Source organism: Ursus arctos, unplaced genomic scaffold (assembly GCF_023065955.2).
Source record: "Ursus arctos isolate Adak ecotype North America unplaced genomic scaffold, UrsArc2.0 scaffold_16, whole genome shotgun sequence".
Taxonomy (NCBI): domain Eukaryota; kingdom Metazoa; phylum Chordata; class Mammalia; order Carnivora; family Ursidae; genus Ursus; species Ursus arctos.
In genome coordinates this window covers 5,471,989-5,491,553 of record NW_026622830.1, presented here as the reverse complement: position 1 = coordinate 5,491,553, position 19,565 = coordinate 5,471,989, and the positions used below count along the sequence as shown (strand labels likewise).

Here is a 19,565-nt window from a genome sequence, read left to right as displayed (position 1 = left end):
CTTTGGGTGGGGCATCCACAAAACAACAAAATTCTTTTTCCTTCCTAAACTGTTGCATAGGATTCTAAAAATAGTTAGAAACCCCTCGTGTGGATCATGGGGATGGTGACCGTTCCCCTACATTTGTGACCTTCTGGATGCATCGTTGAGCAAGTTTAGGCTAAACGCAGGAGTGTCTTGACTTTTGTCTTGGGTCCGATATGTGCTTGTGGGACCAACTGATCACCTTATTTTCCTTCTGGATTCCTGTTTATCTCTTCCGATCTTATTCAAAAGGACTTGAAAGCATTAAGAACAGCACTTCATTTGATTAAACTGATTGCTCAGTGAAAAACAAGACTGTCATCTGGGAGCTGCAGATAAGCCTGTTTTCAGGCCTTCACTGAAGCTGTCATCTGAAAGTTAAAGGTTGAGGGGGCTGGTGAGGAGGAAAGAAAGAGCAGCAAAGGAGTTACGTTACAGTCAGTAAAGGTTAGAAATGAATCACAAGATCAGGGTAGGAAACCAAGTAATAAAATAAGTGCATAATAGCGGTTGCCAGGCAGACAGTGGGCTAATACTGAAGTGACAACTGAATACAGCGGGGGCTGAGCAACAGAGGAGAGCAGGCGAGATGGAAAACCAGAGGGAGAAAGGCTAAAAGCCAACACAGAGGGGGAGAGCAGAGGAGGCTGTCACTCTCTCTTAGGAGAAATGAAGAAGCCAGACAAATTATAAGTGTACTTTCACTTGGAAACATGATCGGAGAGTCTGCGATTGGCACTCCTGGAGGGGGGGAAGTGGTGCGGTGCGGTCCTGTGCGTTGCCCTCCCTGACTAGGCCCCGGGGATTGTCAGGACTTGCCGAGGTTTGCAGGTGTCCGTGAAGTGCAGGACCAGGGTGACGTCTGAGGTTTTGCTGGATCTCCTTGCTTCTCCACTGGGAAAGAGAAGAGCAGATAAAGGTCACGACCGCTACCGTGATGGGGGGGCCTCGGCACATCCCGCGCTCGCTGCCACGGGTGATCGCCCACCATGGCCCTAGGCAGCGGGGACTGTTCTTACCCTCTGTTTCAGATGAGGACACTGAGGCAGCTTGCTTGCTCAGTGAACAACAGGGACTCTGTGCTTCTCGCCTCCCTGACCTCTCCCTCCCCGGGCATCCTTCTGAAGCCACGGCACAAATCGTTAAACCTGCCTTTCCCCAGACACAGGGAGGGGTTTTCATGGACCCCCTAGACTTGGACGACATTGATTTCATCAGTCATGTCACCAAAAGGGACATGAGTGGGGCCACTCGGAACACTTGATCGTCTTTGGCATTTGGTTGCCTTGTGCCTCTCTTCGTTGGCAGTGGCTTCATCAGGCTCTTGGTCAAAATAATGCCTTACGAAGAGTGTGTCTCAGTGCGTCATGGGAGCAAATTGCGCAAGGAAGCCTGCTCTGCTCAAACACTGGCGGTGCCGGAGCAGCCTGGTGGATCTGGCAAAAACCTGCAATTAGATGACTCTCAGGTTCACAGAGCAGTTCAGTTCTCGTGTCCTGGCCAGAGTGGGGGTCTGGAGAGACGAGGGCTCCTCCGTCAGTCAACGTGCCCTCAAGCCCATGCCAAGTCATGCAGCCATCAGCCACAGTGGCTCTGCCGATTGAAGAGGGACTCAATCTCCTTCTAGAAGGTTCTCTGCAGTTCTCAAAGGTCATGACCACATGAAGAAAGAAATGCTGACTTTAAAATTATGACCAGCTTCTTGGCCAGCATACTCAGAGAGTGGGTCTGTGCGCTTCCTGGGGTGGGACCCAGCTTGGACCCCTCACTTGTCTGTCTCTCTGCCTGGTCCCCACTAAAGGAAACACACAGCAGAATGAAGGAAGTTTCCGGTAGACTGCCCAGGTAGAGCTAACGTTTCATGAGAATAATAGAAGGGATAATTTGTTTTCTGAGTTTAATTTTATTATATCTTAATGCAAAAAAGGTAAGATAGATTCCCTATGATTTTATAATAACCCTATTATTTTTATAATACCATGCTATTATCATAATCATTTTACTGCGAATGATGAAGTAACTGCATTTCTTATATATTCTCATATTATCTTTTTTTTTTTTTAAAGATTTTATTTATTTATTCGACAGAGATAGAGACAGCCAGCGAGAGAGGGAACACAAGCAGGGGGAGTGGGAGAGGAAGAAGCAGGCTCATAGCAGAAGAGCCTGATGTGGGGCTCGATCCCAGAACGCCGGGATCACGCCCTGAGCCGAAGGCAGACGCTTAACCGCTGTGCCACCCAGGCGCCCCTCGCATATTATCTTTTAACACCAAAACTTTGTTTTCTTCCCCCTCCTAATTTTTTTTACTTTCACTATTGAAAAACTTGAAAATATTTTTTCTCAAGTGGCTCATTCAGGTCTTATTCAGAAGACTTCCTGTAACACCCCTATCCTTCTGCTGTCATGTCTCTTTTCAGCTGGTAAATTACCCTGAAAGTTTTAATGAATAAATGAATACATTAATAATGACCAGAAAAAGGTCCTATTAAAACAGTGTGTGTTTGGGGTGCTCAGCTGACATCTGGTGAGCCATGACTGATCGTCTTATGATACAAGGTGAACTTAAGACCCCCTCCCCCCCACTTCCTGACTCATAAGAGTTTTTACCGGCACAGTTATATAAAAGAACAGAGCATAAGGGAAATTATTGTTTAATTTCAAAAACACAAATGAATCACTAATACGAAGTGCGCTTCTGCTTCAGGCGTTCATGCCCGAAGTGACTCATGGCACGGCGCTGTGTTTTCAAAGAGACGAGCTCAGAGCAAGGTTGCAAGTCAGGGCTTCTGCAATGTAACACAATGTAACAGGTAGACAAACGAAGACACCCATGTCACATCGTTATAAGCAGCCAGGAAGGAAACACAATTAGGGGACAGTGTGTTGCTGGGTGCCAGGAAGCGTGGAGCCCTGACTGATAAGGCCAACCACGTACCAACCACGCAGGGGCTCCAGGCAGACACGAGAACAGGAGCAAAGGCTCGGTGGTGGGAACAAAGGTGGCTCAAGGCTGGGACCAAGTTTAACTCCCAGAAGGGAAGCTGACTTTGAAGGGATGACCCTTGTAGCTTTCAAGGACTGACGGGTCCCACCGCCCGCAATCTGATACCGACGGCGGGGTCAGCCACCAGAACAGGTCCCTGAAACAATGGCCTGAAATATTCAGGATTCTTCTGGTTGCTCTACAGCCTCCCACGCCCCTCTCACCCCTCCAATCAGTCCGCACAGCGGCTGGCCTCGCAGATTGCACTCAGATAGGGGGCGATAAGCGGGAGGTACCACGGAGCAGTGGTGGGCGTGCCGCAACCCACAAGCCCGGTTTTGTGAAAACGCCTGCAGCCGGAGGTCACGAAGTCTAGGTGCCTGCGGAGAGGATGTTCAAGCCTCCCTTCCCGTGTTAGGTTTCAGCTCCAGCCTTGGACTTCCTTTTTCAGAGGAACAACATACGTCACAGGCAACTTTTTTTTTTTTTGACATGACAATACCGGGAATAATGAGATACGTAAAGAACAATGAGGAGTTAAGCGTTTCTAAGTATATTTTGAGCAGGCATTACCTTCCATCAGTGCCTTTCAAATGTCACTTGTGGAGCGATCTCCTGTTTGTAGCGAAGCGCAAAACTTCGCTGTTCTTCTTCAAAGTATCTGAGAATCTTTTAACTCTGTGTTGAACTATGGGAAGTCGCTCCAAAATTAAAGCACGCAAGACCTTTATTTTGAGAAGCTGAGAGGTGCCCATCAAAGCTGCGAGACCGTTCCCTTCTCTGTACTTACTGAGTGCGTTTCTCTGGAAATGGCAGACGTGCCCTCATTTAAACAATGTGACAGCTCGCAAGAAGACATCTGATGAACATCGCATTCAATTGTTAAAAGTACCACAAAGAAAGTCCAAGAAGTTTTTTTTTCCCAAAGAATTTATCATCAGTAATTCACATGAGCTACTTTATCTGTGGTCGTGTCCTGAATACAATGATTTCATTGCTCTCTCTGCAAATGGAACCTGCGAAGACTCATCTGAACATAAAGGACACCTGGGATTTTCACCTGAAAGAAAATAACAAAGCCTTAGGACTGCCCGAATAGGTTTCACACATTCCGAAACGTATGCAGGAATGTCTAAATGCAGAAGCACTGGGTGTAAGTCATCAAACACACATTTCTAAAAAACGTGTTTTGACCCAAAGCACCTGAATTTTTCATTTACCACCCCAGGGCGGCTCACTGAAAATCCAATCTCGCTGGCTTGGGGCGCCTCACAGTTTTTGGGGGTTTTTTTGAAAAATGCTCGATGCTCAGAATCAGCTCTTTGAACTTTCATCCTGAGGTTGTAGTTGGCCGCGTAGAAATAAACATTGATGTAGGAAAGACATTAGGGCTCGAAGCCGACAGCCAAGAAAAAAATTCTTGAGACGTCTTTGGTGCGAAAAGGTGGTTTTATTAAAGCACGAGGGACAGGACCCGTGGGCAGGAAGAGCTGCGTTGGGGTGATGAGGAGTGGCCTGTTACAGACTTTCAAGTGGGGAGGGGCTTAGGGGTAATGTAAGTCTCCCAGATATTTTGAAAGCAAGTTTTCCAGGATCCTGAGGGGCGTAGCTATTGTTAGGAAAGGCCATTTATTACTGCTCAGTAAAAATTCGGTCCTGAGACCCTTCAGATGTCTATCGGTGGGCCATATGCTTGGGGGGTGATTGCCAACACGTATTGTGCGGGGGGAGGGCAGAGATAAAAGAAGTTTCCAAAGGAATTTTTATATATTCGAGTAGACTTACAGAATCCTGGGGTTGGGCTAAGATTGCCTTTTGCCCTTAGCGAAGTATCAACAACGAGGTGGTTGAGTCCCTAGAGGAAGGTCACTCTGCCTGTTTCAAGGACTTGTCAATGGGTTGTAGATAGTAAAGACATGTAATCATTTTTCTTCCGCCTTTGTTTCTGCCTCAAACATGACCCTCCAGACGGCTGCTGCATGGCCAGCCGTCTTGTTCCCAAGATGCTACAGGTCTGTGGAGACAAACATCCGGCTTTTCAGTTGGCTATGTTCAAGTTGGGTTGGACAGTCGGGTTTCTGGGAGGAGTACCCGGGGACACGTGGGACATAAGAACCCGCTCCAGTGCCTGGAGGTTAGCCTTTCCTGCATCCCTATCTTCCTGTTCCTTTGCTCTCCACCCTTGGGCAGGAATGTGGACACCAACTTACAAAAGGCCCACCTCGGTGTCAAGTGCATTCTTGAGGAATTCTTGAGACAGGCAGCTGAGCCCCGCCCATAGAACCCACCCCCCCCTCGCCCCGCCCCCACCTCCTCGGCACCCCGTCAGTCACAGGGGGCTGCAGCCACTGCAGCACAGTGGGGATGACGTGGGTATCCAGAAACCTGTATTAGCAGGTTGATTAAGGCGAAACCTTAATGAAGCGGCTTTAGCCCAGCCCCTGGGAGGGGAAGCGGCTCTCTGAAGGAGAAAGTGTCCTCTGTGGGAGGAAGTCAGGTCGGGCCAGCCTGAGTCACCGTGCGGTGCGTATTGTGATGCCGGCGAGGGCTGCAGAATTCACTGGGGAGGGGACTTGTAATGAGCTGCCATGTTTCCTCTCGCCAGGCTTAAATTAATTTCTTCAAATGTTCCCGTTAGTTAACAATGATTGATAGAGTGAAGATATTATTAATAAAAATTAGGTACCCAGCCCGGGAATGGACTTTTGTTCGTGCCTCAGCACTTAGCAAAGGGCAAGTGAAAAAGGGTATTTTCAGCAGCTTGCGGGTGGAATGAGTCAGGCAGGTGGAAAATGATTCTAGCCATTCATCAAAGCTGTCAAGACCCGTCTCCCACCAGAAGTGTTTACCTCGATTCACAATGAGCTCCCGCGTTCTGCTAATAGGAGCCTGTTCGGCCGTAACTCAGGAGTTTGAAAACGGCTTAGGCTCTGTGCGGTGCACCTGTTCCATGGAACGCGGCCGTTTTGCGGCTCTTGAGGCCACAATTATACGAAAGCGCCGCGGGACTTCCAGAAAAGTAAACAACGCAGCTCTGAACAATGCTGCTTGGGGTGGCTTCCGAGGAGGCCAAGCCGGACGTGTTCCGGGGAGCTGATGCGTGGGGGAGCGGCGGCATCAGGAGTGAAAAACGAGCCGGCTCTTCCACACACATGTTAACATAAATCTGATTCAAGGAAATGAGAGAGAAGACAAGTAGACAGGGAAGCATATGGAAAAAGTTAAATAGAAACCCGAGGTGATGCTACCATTACTCTCTGGCTGGGGATTTATGAGGGAGCGGGTTCACGTCCCGGGTGTACTTCCTGCCGGTACCGTTCTCTCAGTGCTTGGTCATCGGCGGCTCCCCAGGGACAATAGCGGACGTTTGCTGAGCACCTACTATGTGCCCGGCGTGGTTTGAGGTGTGGAGGATGTTGAAAGAAGGGAGAACCCAGACTCCTAGAAGCTGGGGACTTTGCCTTCGCATTCTGTCCCCTCCCTCCCATCCGTAGCACCCCATAGGATTCAATCGTGAAGCAAATAAAAGAATTTGGGACCATAAAGAACATCGCTTTCCTCCTTCCAGTGTTTCTGAGCCTTGGCTCAATGGTGCCAACCCCATTGTCGGGTTACCGGATCTGATCTCATAACTACCCCACGAGAGCTGTAATTGTCCTCAGCTAACAGCAGAGGGAACTGAGGAAGCAAAGAGAAGGTATGAGTTGGCTCGGGCCACGTGGTCAAGATACAAATGCAAGTATCTGCCTCGGGGGCGTGCGTGCCGTTGGCTACATTTCACGGCCTCCCCCAAGGACACCATGGGCCCTATCTGCAGATGGAAGTGTGGAGCCAGTGCGTTTCTGATGACCTTCACGGCCAGATAGGATCAATTGCTCGGTGGGGTTGATCCGCCTCTGTATGGAAGTCTGCGTCTGGAAGCCCCGCCCTGCCGCCGCTCTCCAGCCTGGAACAGTTGGCCCTGTTGCCTGCAGAGTGAGCCCACGGAACTGGGCAGCTGAGGCCAGCCCCGAACACATGACCAGAACCTAGACCCCACCGGTCCTGGCCCACGCCAGCTCTGGACAAGGCAGAAAAGGGTTCAGAAAGGGGGCTCTTATCTCACAGCTCCCTTGCACAAGCCAGGGAAAGAAAATGGGCATAATCTCGCCCCCTTTCAGCAGAAGGCCTGCAGGACAGACGTCAACCTGATCGGAAATGGAAGAATCACAGGGTCCACTGCGTACGGAGGGCCCCCACCCACTGCTTCCAGGCTCCTGCCTCAGACACCAACTTCCTGACAAGATGAATTGTCCCCGCCCATGTGGGCCGGTGACTCCGTGCACCCATCGCAGATTTCTCCTGCCTCCAACAATCACATAGATATCCAAAACACAAAAATGAGAGTTTCTTTTCCCGCTTTACCACTTACTTTACTTGGTCATCTCTTCAAAGCAGTGCAGGCCAGTTTGGGGAAGGGGGCTCATGGGCACGCATCTTTTCCACCAGACTCCGGGCCTTGTTCAGACAAGCAAGGTTTTCTGCATGTGAGACGCGCTTTGCTTCTGTACCAGGATATGAGAACAGCAGTTCTGAGGGGCCTCAATTTCTATATAATTCGAGTTGGAAAGATTTCAAGGTTCCACAGCTAAGTTAGAAGCCCCCCCCCCCCCCCCGCCCAGCCCCTGATGAGATGTGCTGGCTGGACCCCCACCCTGTGTCATTGAGTCTCCGTGGTATGAATCCCGACCCCTTGGGAGAGGAGCTGAGAATGTGTTAAGATTTACTGAGTTTCTGGAATTATTCCCAGCACGGACCAGAAAAGGCATTTTCGTTCTGAGCTGCCACGTTAGAGGCAAGTGGCAGAATTTGCATAGTTATCAGTGAGCACGGGGCGGGGGGCGGGGGGGGGGGGGGCTCGGTTCCGGAGGGACCGTCATTATTTCCAATAGAGTTAACGGCGCCGCAAAGTGGATCCATTTTCTCCCTGCAATGTACGTGCGTTGGATTGTTTTTGCCGTAACTATGCAATTAGTTCTTTTTGCCCCCGTGCCTTGCCGGGCGCTGCTGTCTTTTCTCGGCGAGTGTGTTGGGAGCAGTATTTCACGGTGAACGTGCTCTCAGTCTGCATGCTGCGAACTCGGAACGTGGGCCGGCTTCCTCTGTGGTACCTGAGATCAAGGGCCCCGGGCAGCAGGAGGGCCATCTCAGTTTAGAACCGAGGAAACCGAGGTCGTCGAGGGGAGGCGACCCGTCCAGGGACATCTGTCCCTCTGGTCATCTAGAATGAGCTCTTACGTGGGTCATTCTGGAGAATGGACTAGAGTCCACAGACCCTCAACGCTACAAGTCCTATGCAAACAAAGCTTTGGAACAAAGGGGATGGTGGGACAGTGGTGATTTGGGCCAAAACCCGGGTCTGCTCTGTCTACAGCATGCGACCTGAGGGGGAGAGCTAAGCGAGGGCCAACGTGAGTTTTTAATTTTGTTCTGTCTTCTCTTGGTTAGCTGTCTTTTCCCACCCAACGTAGTTGTGCGTCTACACCGCCTGACCCGCGACTTTGACTTTCCATTTTAACGGGAACAAAGACCTCTCTGGCCTCCGACAGGAAGAGAGGCTTAGCAAACACAGGGTCACCAGTCTTCCGAAGTAGGTGAGAGGGAAATAAATGAGACCAAAGCCACTTTGGACCTCAGAGCCCATGACCACGAATGTGAGCAGCAATAGCCCGACAGGACTTCATGGACGGAAACGGCCTTGGTGCGAATCCTATCCACCCCATGCTGTGCAGGCAAAGAGAGCTCAGATTTCTGGGGGAGCTGGCACTGGAATCAACCCAGGGCTCCTGAGTCTGGATTCTGTGCCAACTGGGAGCGGGGTCCTTGTCTCGCTTAGGATGTGTTTGGCTGCAAACTACAGGCCACCCGACCCCAACGGCGTAGGGGGAGTGGTGTCCTTGTCTCACACGGCCCTGGGTAGAGAGCCATGGAGACTCGTCCTGACTTGGAGGGCGACTGCCCTGTCACGGCCCGGTGCCGCAGCCTCCGTCGCAGCTGCCGGCGTCCCACGGAGGTGACGCTGCTCTCTGAAGGGCGAAGTCGTTCACGGGATGGATGCAGCGTCTCACGCCGAAGTCCACCCTGTGTGTCATCTCTGCATGACCGGAGCTCCTTTATGCCTCCCCGTAAAGCTGACTGAGACATCACCAAAGAAAATAAACAAGATTTATGGAGTCCCTATTTCCGTGGGTCACTAATGATTGAAACGGGAGACAACCAGACCTCTTTGAAAAGGTTCTAACACCTGGTTATTAACATTCATTGAACATGTCTTGTGGGCACATCTTTGCGGCAAAAATCATGCTTTATTAACATGCACTAAGCACAGCAGTTTACCTCAAGATTCATTTTTATCTCTTTGCCGTGGAAAGAATATGCGAACAACATCGTGACCCTCCTGAAGGAAGATCCCCAAATGATATAAATTGTCTTCCCCGCTGGGTGCGTGCACACGCGGCCCACGACCAAGGGCTCAAGACATCGCAAGGCCGTTGAGAGAAGTGGAACGGATTAGGTCAAGGGGTGATGGCCGGGTGGAGGGTGTTGGATACCTGCCTGCATCCTCGACAGGGCTTCTGATAAGCCTCCTGGTACACCTGCTCCCTCCACCTGTTCACTGCTCCCATATCTTCAAAATAAAAGATTGGGCTACAGAATCTTTTTTGTTTCTTCATTGAGGGAAAATGCACATCATAGAAACCGAACCATCGTAAAGTGTGTGATTCAGGGGCATTTAGAGCATTCACAGTGCTATGCCCCCACCACCTGTGTCTAGTTCCAAGACCTTGTCATCGCCCCCAGAGGAGAGCCCCTAACCATTAAGCTGGATTAACGTAACATTTTAAGGACCCTTCCAATGACATGATTCGACGGCTCCAGAATAGAAACTCAACCCATTCAACTGTAAAAGTACCCTCCAGACTGCAAAGACATTAGGATTATCCTCATAAATGGAGAGCATGTAAATATTTGTCCCTAACAAACACACCTGGGATTGCCCTGGCAAATGATTCCATGGCAGATCATTGCACAGCTGAACATCTTTTCTTGTTGTTTGGAAACTTCCGTGGCGGGGCGGTCCATGCCCATGGAGTAGCATCCCGGCAACGCAGACCAGAATCGACTTGCACATATACACTTGGCTCCTGCACAAGACGTGTGGCTTACACACTAGTTTCTCCTCCCCTTCTGGAAAACAACTGTTCCTTTCCCTCTTTACCAAGAAAGGGTTATGCTTTCCTACGAGTTCAGATTCCTGAACTGAGGGACATTTTTGTGGTCACCCCTATCAGCGGTGGGGTGGAGAGGGGAGGCCAGGATCTTGCAGTGAAGAGCCTCTGCTCGGGAAAATGTCCTCTTTGCATCCTCTGGGTCTCAGCTGTTTCCCTTCTCCAAGGAAGGAATTGGCTGTGATTGGTGGACTCCCAGTGTGTTTTGGCTGTGGAATTCCTTGTTCAAACAAAGATCCACTATGGAACCCTCATTGACACCACAGATGACGTCAGGAATGCTGTGCGTGAGAAGGCTCTGAGCACGTCTCCCTGGGCCTCCCCCCTGTGCTGTGGGGTGGCTCGGTGGAATCCCCCCGAATCCCTCCAAGCACAGTGCGGAACCCGTCTCTTAACTCTTATCTCTGCAGCAAGTCCACACACTGATGTTGATGGTCTTTGGAATTTCTGAGTTTTTTGTTGTTGTTGTTGTTGCTTTTTTTTTTTGGCTCTCAGATAACAAAGAAGCCACCAATATAGGTCTCCATCAAACTGCCCTCAGCACCCTTTGTGAGACCTCACGTAAGTTCGTGGCTTCCTTTCCACCGTTTACCTGGAAGGCAGCTGGTCCCCGCCCCCACCCTCATCTGCTCCAACCATTTGAGTCTCGGAAGTTCTAGACTGCCATCCTGTTTCCATGCTGCCTGTTCGGCTACCCCACTCCACACAGGCTTTCCAGAGTCCTTCCCACTCCCTCCTCGGACCCTGAGGACAGCCAGCCTGCAGCTGCAACAGCAACAAGGGGGCGTGGAAACTCACAAAGAGAAGTGAAGACATTAACGTTAACTCTGGGGTTTGAGACTATTTTTTTTCCCCAGCGTCTACTGTTTCTTTCTCCTTCTTCCAACGAAAACAATTTTGTCTGGGTTCCACTTTTTATTTGTTGCTGAAAAGAGGAGAAGTCTTGGACCTTTAGCCACCCTGGAAAAACCAGGCAGTTCCCATGGTGTTTAGTCCAGAAATGACCAATGCAGCTCACACCAAGAGACCATCACTATTTGCATAGTTCCCTTTGGGGCAGCCATCCTCCCCAGGGGCCCTATCAACAGTGGGCTGAGTGAACTTTGTCCATACTTCTGCCCTGTGTCCTCAACACCCTCACTTCTGTCTGCATCACTCTCTTCTAACAAGCTCAGTACTTCCAGGTACATCTGCAACTCAGTGTTTGCCTTTTCACGTTATTTTGACGAGGGACAGTGGCAAAGGAATAATGCCAGGCTTCCCGGAGGTCAGTGCGGGTAATTAAGCAATTGGCCGAGGGGCGGTGGTGGCCGGCTGCTCCTACGTTTTAATTGAGCGCGCGCTCTCTCCGGGAAAACTCTGAACACAAACACCTTGAATTTATGGGCAGCATTTAGAAACCGCAAATAAGTTCTGGTTTCTCATTTTTGTTTTCAATCCGTGTGCTCTTCCAGGGAAAGAAACCCATCACAGTTTTATCAGCAAAATGGGAATCTCTACCATTTGGGGAGACGGACCCGCCCTGGCATAAACGCGTGTGTTGCGTGTTTACGGCCGTGCATTGGAATGGCTAATTTCACTGGTGTCAGATGCGAAGAAAGTGTCCCTCAGCAACTGAGCACTGCGTTGTGGTTGCGTTTAGACATGACACAAACTTACATGGTTGACAGCACCACTAAGAATGAATTCCAGTGACCTCAACGGGAAATAATTTTAAGCTAAATGAAAACCTCTCACCTGGTGTTTATACCGAGAGATTCATTTGGTTGAATAAGAATCTGAGTAAATGAGACTTGCAACGGGTCGGTAATTTCAGTGGAATATGGTGACGTGTGTATACCTAGTGGTGCGGTGGGAACCAAGGCTTCCTGGGTGGTCCTTCCTCAGGTGGTCTGAGATTGCCATTCCCAGAGTCTCGTATTTCTACAGCTCCTTACAGACACAGTCACGGAATTATCTCTGCACACCCCGCTTTGGAGGCAGGCAAATCCTGACTCACCCTCATCTGAGGGACAGGGTGCCCACTGGCTGCACTGTTGGGCTGCTTGTGGAGAGTGGGGGCCTGACCCTGTGCTCCCGACTTCTTACCCAGTGCTCTCGAAATGCCAGCAAGCAGCTCCAGAGTTCATTAAATTGGACTGAAGTTCTTAGGGCTTGCAAAGCGAATTCTTTACAGTCGGCATAAAGGTCTCATTGCTCAAGTGTAATCTAGCAAACCGCCAAGCCCCCTACACTCCCCAGACACTCAGACTTGCAAGGGCAATGAGAAGTGTGTGGTCATCTCACGGGTAACTGCATCCAGCCCAAAAAATGCTTAGAGAATACATGGAAAGTTCCAGAAAAGGAAATGGCACCTCACAAGGGACAGTGGGGTGGGGTGATCCAGAGACTCACTGGCTTATGTTCCAATCTTCTATCGCCTACAACCAGGAGCTGGGAGTAGCCACTTGGCCTCTCCGTGCCTCAGTTTCCTTGTCTGTTCGTAGGCTGTTCGTAGGCTCCAGCTCAGAAAGTAGCAATGAGTCAATTGATGCAGAGCATCGAGAACAGTGCTTGACATTCGCTCATTCAGTGCCTACTATATGCTGGGAACTGTACCCACAAACATTAACAAAATAGGCAGGGATTCCTGCCCTCGGAGAGTTTGTTTATTTATTTATTTTATATTTTATTTATTTGAGACAGAGAGAGAAAATGAGCAGGAGAAGAAGGGCAGAGGGAGAGGAAGAGTGAGAAGCAGACTCTCCACTGAGCAGGGAGCCCGATGCGGGACTCAATCCCAGGACCCCGGGATCATGACCTGAGCGGAAGGCAGATGCTTCACCAACGGAGCCACCCAGACGCCCTTCTCGCAGAGTTTATATTTGGGGTGGGGGCACACAGGGGACTCAGTAAGATTATTAGCTCCCGGTGGTCTGACTTTTGCCAAGGAGCCAAGTGTTCGCTTACATTTGGGCACATCCTTTCCATAGGCCTTGACTGCGCAGTGACACCTCGCCACAGCGGTGTCCTGCCACCCAGCAGCCAGCGGGACACGGTCTGTGCTGCCAGCAACTCTTGCCGTCCCGGAGGTACACCTGCCAGCCTTATGGGATCCCACCTGCCTGTCAGGGGAAGGACAGAGTGTTTTACATCAGCCGTGAACTGGGTCAAAGTTTAGTCAATGACAAATTGTGTAAGAACTTGCTGTGGCTGGTCTGGGGACAAAGGCCTCCCAGCACTCATTAACAACTATCTGTTCAATGATTATCTCCCTGGGGCTTGTTGTGGTGAGCCCGTCCAGAAGCATGATGGACTGTGGCCCTGATCCAAAGTCTGGCCCCTGACGTCAGGGACGAGCCTCCCTGGGTGTAGCCAAGGGGCGGGGCCTTTCTCCTCAATGGGATTTAAGGCCAGGAGCTTCGGCCACCGAACGGCAAACGCGGCCTTCCCACCCGGAACGCACGTTCACCAGCGGGAAGAACCTCGAAAGAAACCCTTGGATCTCTCATCGAGATCATCCAAAAAGAAGAAAGGTAGGGAGAGATTTTTAACGGACGTTTCTAGAGATTACACAAACTCGCTTCCTTTTCTCCTTAGAGCTGCGACCGTCTCGTGAGGTGCCGCCCAAAGAAGGATGTTGAATTTCTTTGAGGGCGTCTGTTACTTTGTTCAAGAAGCCTGTGTTTTCTCTTTTAGGGAACCTTGGCGTCCGTGGCCCTTAGCACAGCCCTGCAGAGATGCCTCCTCAGCTCCAAAACGGCCTCAGCTTCTCAGCCAAAGTCATCCAGGGCACCCTCGACAGCCTGCCCCCGGCGGTGAGAGCCTTCGTGGAGAGCAGCGTCGGGCTGTGCGAGCCTGACCGCGTCCACATCTGCGATGGCTCCGAGGGGGAGAACCAGCAGCTGCTGGGCCACATGGAAGCAGAGGGCATGATCAAGAGGCTGCGGAAGCTGGACAACTGGTCAGCCCCCAGCCCCACCCCCGTTCACACCCTCCCCTCCACCGCCTCGGGCCTGCCGGCAAGGGGTGGGGGTGGTTTGAACACCCAGCGGGGGGTGGGGTGGGTTGTCGACTCTTAAAAAACTTAATGAAATGGCCGGAACCGTACAGACTCGAATGTAATGACATTCATCGAGCAGCTCGAGTCTGTGCAAGACGGTACATGCGAACTCTTCGCAAACTAAATCCCTGATGAAAGTGACAGACCTGCTCTGTCCTAAAAGACAAGCTTGTAGACGGCGCCCCAGCTGGTGTGGTTGTCCACAGTTACGGGACATCGTCAGTGTGCCCGCTCTCCGCTAGGTGTGGGAGGAGCACAGTCGCGAATGGGACTGGTCCATTCCGACAGGACGACTGGCTGAAGGGAATCCAGGGCCCAGATGCCATGCAAGATGGCGGCACTTCCCTCTCCATTCCTAACCTGTGTGTTCTTTGTGTTTGCAGCTGGTTGGCTCTCACTGACCCCGGGGATGTGGCCAGAATTGAAAGCAAGACAGTCATCATTACGCAAGAGCAAAGAGATACCGTGCCCATCCCCAAAACTGGCCTCAGCCAACTAGGTCGCTGGATGTCGGAGGAGGACTTTGAGAAAGCGTTCAAAGCCCGGTTTCCGGGGTGCATGAAAGGTGAGAGAGACGTTTGTTTGACTGGGAAAGACCAACCGAAGCAAAGGCGAACTTATTATTATCATGTCTTCCTAATGGTAATTGTGACAGCCGTGAACACTCCCGTGGCCTCAGATAACTTTAGATCCATGTATGAAACTGGCAGCGTATTGAAAATGTCTGGCTCACTTCTGGGATTTAGGATAGCTTGGCAGAACCCGGTTGTACGTGTATGAAAACTTTTATCATTTTGGCATTTCGTTCACTTTCCAGTGGAGTCTTCAAAATTAGGGGGGTGTTGGTAGCAAGGGTGTGATGTGGTTAGTGGGAACTGTGAGGCTAAGCTCACCTGCTCTGTGGCTGCGGGATCATGTCTCACCGGTTCCCACCGATTGGCCCCCACAGGTCGCACCATGTACGTCATCCCGTTCAGCATGGGGCCCCTGGGCTCACCTCTGTCGAAGATCGGCATCGAGCTGACAGATTCGCCCTACGTGGTGACCAGCATGCGTATCATGACGCGGATGGGTACTGCCGTCCTGGAAGCGCTGGGGGACGGGGAATTCGTCAAGTGCCTCCATTCTGTGGGATGCCCTTTGCCTTTAAAAAGTAAGCATGTTACTTCAGAATCGGAAGTTCAAACAAATAAGCGTGGCCTTAACCCCCGCCCCCCGCCCCGGGCCTTTGCTCTGGGGATCCCCAGATGGGGATGTGGCACACTTACCTGGGGTGTGTCCTCCTGTGCAGAGCCTTTGGTGAACAACTGGCCGTGTAACCCGGAGCTGACACTCATCGCGCACCTGCCTGACCGCAGGGAAATCATCTCCTTCGGGAGTGGGTACGGCGGGAACTCACTCCTTGGGAAGAAATGCTTTGCTCTCAGGATGGCCAGCCGGCTGGCGAAGGAAGAGGGTTGGCTGGCAGAGCACATGCTGGTAAGATGTAGGGAGCTCTGCAGGCACGCGGTGGGGACTTGGAGGTGGGGACACGGAGGTCCCAGTATGTTCTGAAGCGCATCTCCCATCAGGCAGGACCTGACACGCCCGGAGGAGGACAGATGTAGAAATTCCACCAATGGTTATTAACGCCTCTTTTGAAGCACTTCGAATGCAATGGGACCAGAGCAGTCCCTTAGACTTTATTATTTATAGTGTTCATTTTGACACCTGAAGACATAGATCTGGGGTACCTCCTTTTGGGGGGCTTCTGGGCACTCTCCTCAACTGAGCTACTGAAGGAACAGATTAAGGAGGACTCTTGCCCCCAACAGATCCTGGGCATAACCAACCCCAAGGGCCAGAAGAAGTACTTTGCAGCAGCCTTTCCCAGCGCCTGCGGGAAGACCAACCTGGCCATGATGAACCCCAGCCTCCCCGGGTGGAAGATAGAGTGTGTGGGTGATGACATCGCCTGGATGAAATTTGACCAACAAGGTGACTCTTTTAGGCCCAACTGTTGACAGTAATAATTGGACCTAAGCGAACTTTTGGCTTGTAAGATGTGCCAAATCCTCTCAAATCCAGTGTTTGGATTTTTAAGTCAGCTATCGCACATCTTGCAAAGCCTTAGGAAGATGTATTCTGTAAGCATTCTTTAATTTAATGTAGAATCTGGATTGAAATGGAGCCATATGTCGCTGCTTGTTGACACAATAAATTTGTTAAAATAGTACTGGTGGAAAAGGGGCGAGGGAGAAAGGGTTGTAAAAGTGCCAAAGTGGAAAGTAATGCTCGATGGGAGAAAAGAGAAATCTCTTCTGGGGGGGAGGAAAGACTTGAGAATTTGGAGCAAAAATTAGCCTGGCCATTCACTTCTACTTCTCTGGTTTAAAACTTGGCAGGTAACTTAAGGGCTATCAACCCAGAAAATGGCTTTTTTGGTGTGGCTCCTGGAACGTCTGTGAAGACCAACCCCAACGCCATCGAGACCATCCAGAAGAACACCATATTCACCAATGTGGCCGAGACCAGCGATGGGGGCATTTACTGGGAGGGCATCGACCAGCCGCTGGCCCCGGGCATCAGGATCACTTCGTGGAAGAACAAGGAGTGGACCCCCCAGGACGGTGAGCCCCTCTGGAGGCCCCGGGGCTCTAGCCTACAGGCCCTGCTTGTTTGGGCCAGACTCTAAGGGCCCTCTCCTCTCTTGCTGTTGTAGGGGAACCTTGTGCCCATCCCAACTCACGCTTCTGCACCCCTGCCAGCCAGTGCCCTATCATCGACCCTGCCTGGGAATCTCCGGAAGGGGTGCCCATTGAGGGCATCATCTTCGGGGGCCGCCGACCTACTGGTGAGGCTCTCCTTCATCAGCCTGGGAACGTGGGTGTGTTGGCTACCAGGGGACAGCCGTGGAATCTCGCCTTTCTCGTGACCTTGTCAGAGGCCGCCAAAGATCTCCAGCTTCCAAAAAGCCAGGATAATTGGCAAGGCACCGAGAGCCTTTCTGGATCCTTGACCTAATGGAGCTCTCTCCAGAGTCACTTCCTGTTGCGCGGCCTCGGTGGTGTAACGCAGATGGCAGTTTTGCGCACTTTCGCTTTGGGGGGGCAAATTAGCTCAGTTGGAAAGATACCGTTCTGCCATGTCTTTCCAGATGCCATCGCCTGCCAAAGGGTCTGGGTCAAAGTCTTTAAGGGACGGTTCTTTTCTCCCGCTGCAGGTGTCCCCCTGGTCTATGAAGCTCTCAGTTGGCAGCACGGAGTTTTTGTGGGGGCGGCTATGCGATCAGAGGCCACAGCGGCTGCAGAACACCGAGGTAAACCAGAGGGAAACTCTAAAACCACAAAGGGTGACTGGCATGCTCTCTGTCTCTCTGTCTCTCTGTCTGTCTCTGCCCGTCCGTATGTGTAGTGAGAGAGAGACAAAACCATGCGTGCTTACGTCAGCAGTGAATGCTGCCGATATTGCCCTACGAGAGCGTTCACCAGCACATCTGCCTCTCTGTTCATAGGCAAGGTCATCATGCACGACCCCTTTGCCATGCGGCCCTTCTTCGGCTACAACTTCGGCAAATACCTGGCCCACTGGCTCAGCATGGCCCAGCGCCCAGCAGCCAGGCTGCCCAAGATCTTCCATGTCAACTGGTTCCGGAAAGACAAGGAAGGCAAATTCCTCTGGCCGGGCTTTGGCGAGAACTCCAGGGTGCTGGAGTGGATGTTCAACCGCATCGCCGGGGAAGCCGGCGCCAAGCTCACGCCCATCGGCTACGTCCCCGAGGAGGGGGGTCTGAATCTGACAGGCCTGGGGGACATCAACACGAAGGAGCTCTTCCACATCTCCAAGGAGTTCTGGGAGAAGGAGGCAGAAGACATCCAAAAGTACCTAGAGGAGCAGGTTAACGCCGACCTCCCCCACGAAGTCCAGAGAGAGGTCCTTGCCCTGAAGCAGAGAATCAGCCAGATGTAATCAGCCCCGAGAGCTGCACCTGTGAAATCATCCCCTCTCCAGTCCCTGGGAGGTGCTGGGAGTAAGAGGGAGTGGGATGTCCCACACCGACACCACCTGTCCTGCTGTGACAATCACGACGATGAGCAGATCATTTTTCAGATAAGACCACAGAGTACAGGCTCGTAACTGTGAGATCGGGGAGGGAAATCTTAGCATGTCTCCAAAATTCACTCTCCAATGCACCTTTGTTCAACCCTGAGGACACTAGGCAGTTAGGCTTTCCTGTTTCTTTCTTTTCTTTTCTTTCTTTCTTTTTTTTTTTTTTTTTTATCACTGTAGCTCTATCAGTTAGCTGGAATGTACCGATAAAATACTTGAGCTGTATATATGGGTGTGTGTACGTGTGTGTGTCTGTATTTCTTGTTATCTGAGATGTATATAATACCTTTGGAAAAATCTTGGGCAAGATTCTCTACTAGTTGTCACTAGAAAGAAATGTTGCTTTATTATTAATATGTGTGTTTAAATTATTTTTATATATCCTTGTTACTTACCTTGATGTAATTCCAATTTTTCCCCTAACGCTTCTTGGAAAAATCACAAAATAAACTTTTGTAGAAAAGATGGGTTTGTTTGCTTGGTTTTTCTTATCTGGGCCACCAAGAAGCAAGGAACTCTCTGATGAAACATCATGTGGCGGGAACCCCTCCAAAGGAGGTGGGGACATCAGGACCATTCCTCAGGAGAGAGAGAGCTGGACGGGGGGAGGGGAGATGGAGGAACGGAGAGGGGCCGGATGGGAAGTGTGAGCAGAGAGAAGGTCACCCAGGGGTGCCGTGGCACCACAGTTCGGGTTTTCGGAATTAACCACCAGTTAGTGTCTAGAAGCCACTAGTTGGTGTCATTAGATGGTAGGTCTTGCGTCACCAAGTAGGAGAATTTAAAATGTACTTTTTGACAGAGGTTTGGGTCTGGGGGCTCAGCCTCCCACACTGAGGAAATCGAGGCCAATTTCACGGGCCTTTGTCAGTAAACGTTTCGACCAACGCTTTCTCAACTGTCATTCACAAGGGAGGAGAGGAGAGAGAAAACCAAGCAGAGTTCCATGGTGCAAGCATTCATTGAGCGCCTTCTGTATACTGAGCAGCGTGCCCACAGAGGGCTGCCCTGACAGGAGCAGGTGGCGTGGTTTGACCTCAAGCCCTCACCTGGTCCCTGGGCTCATGGCATTTATTGGGCGATCAGGAGCAATGCAAACGAACCCGACGCCGGGTTTGGCACGTGTGTTCTGCAGATAAACATGGTGTCCTTGACT

At 51.1% G+C, this 19,565-nt stretch overlaps 1 protein-coding gene across 1 annotated transcript; it reads left to right on the top strand.

Moving 5' to 3' along the window:
* Positions 1–13,560: 13,560 nt before the first annotated feature.
* PCK1 (phosphoenolpyruvate carboxykinase 1) lies at positions 13,561–18,872 on the top strand. The gene is made up of 10 exons (XM_026503793.4): positions 13,561–13,793; positions 13,957–14,221; positions 14,704–14,885; positions 15,270–15,473; positions 15,612–15,799; positions 16,135–16,297; positions 16,705–16,929; positions 17,022–17,153; positions 17,523–17,618; positions 17,814–18,872. The coding sequence occupies exons 2-10, from the start codon at positions 13,998–14,000 to the stop codon at positions 18,266–18,268; spliced, it is 1,869 nt and encodes a 622-aa protein (XP_026359578.2). The 5' UTR covers positions 13,561–13,793; positions 13,957–13,997; the 3' UTR covers positions 18,269–18,872.
* Positions 18,873–19,565: the final 693 nt, after the last annotated feature.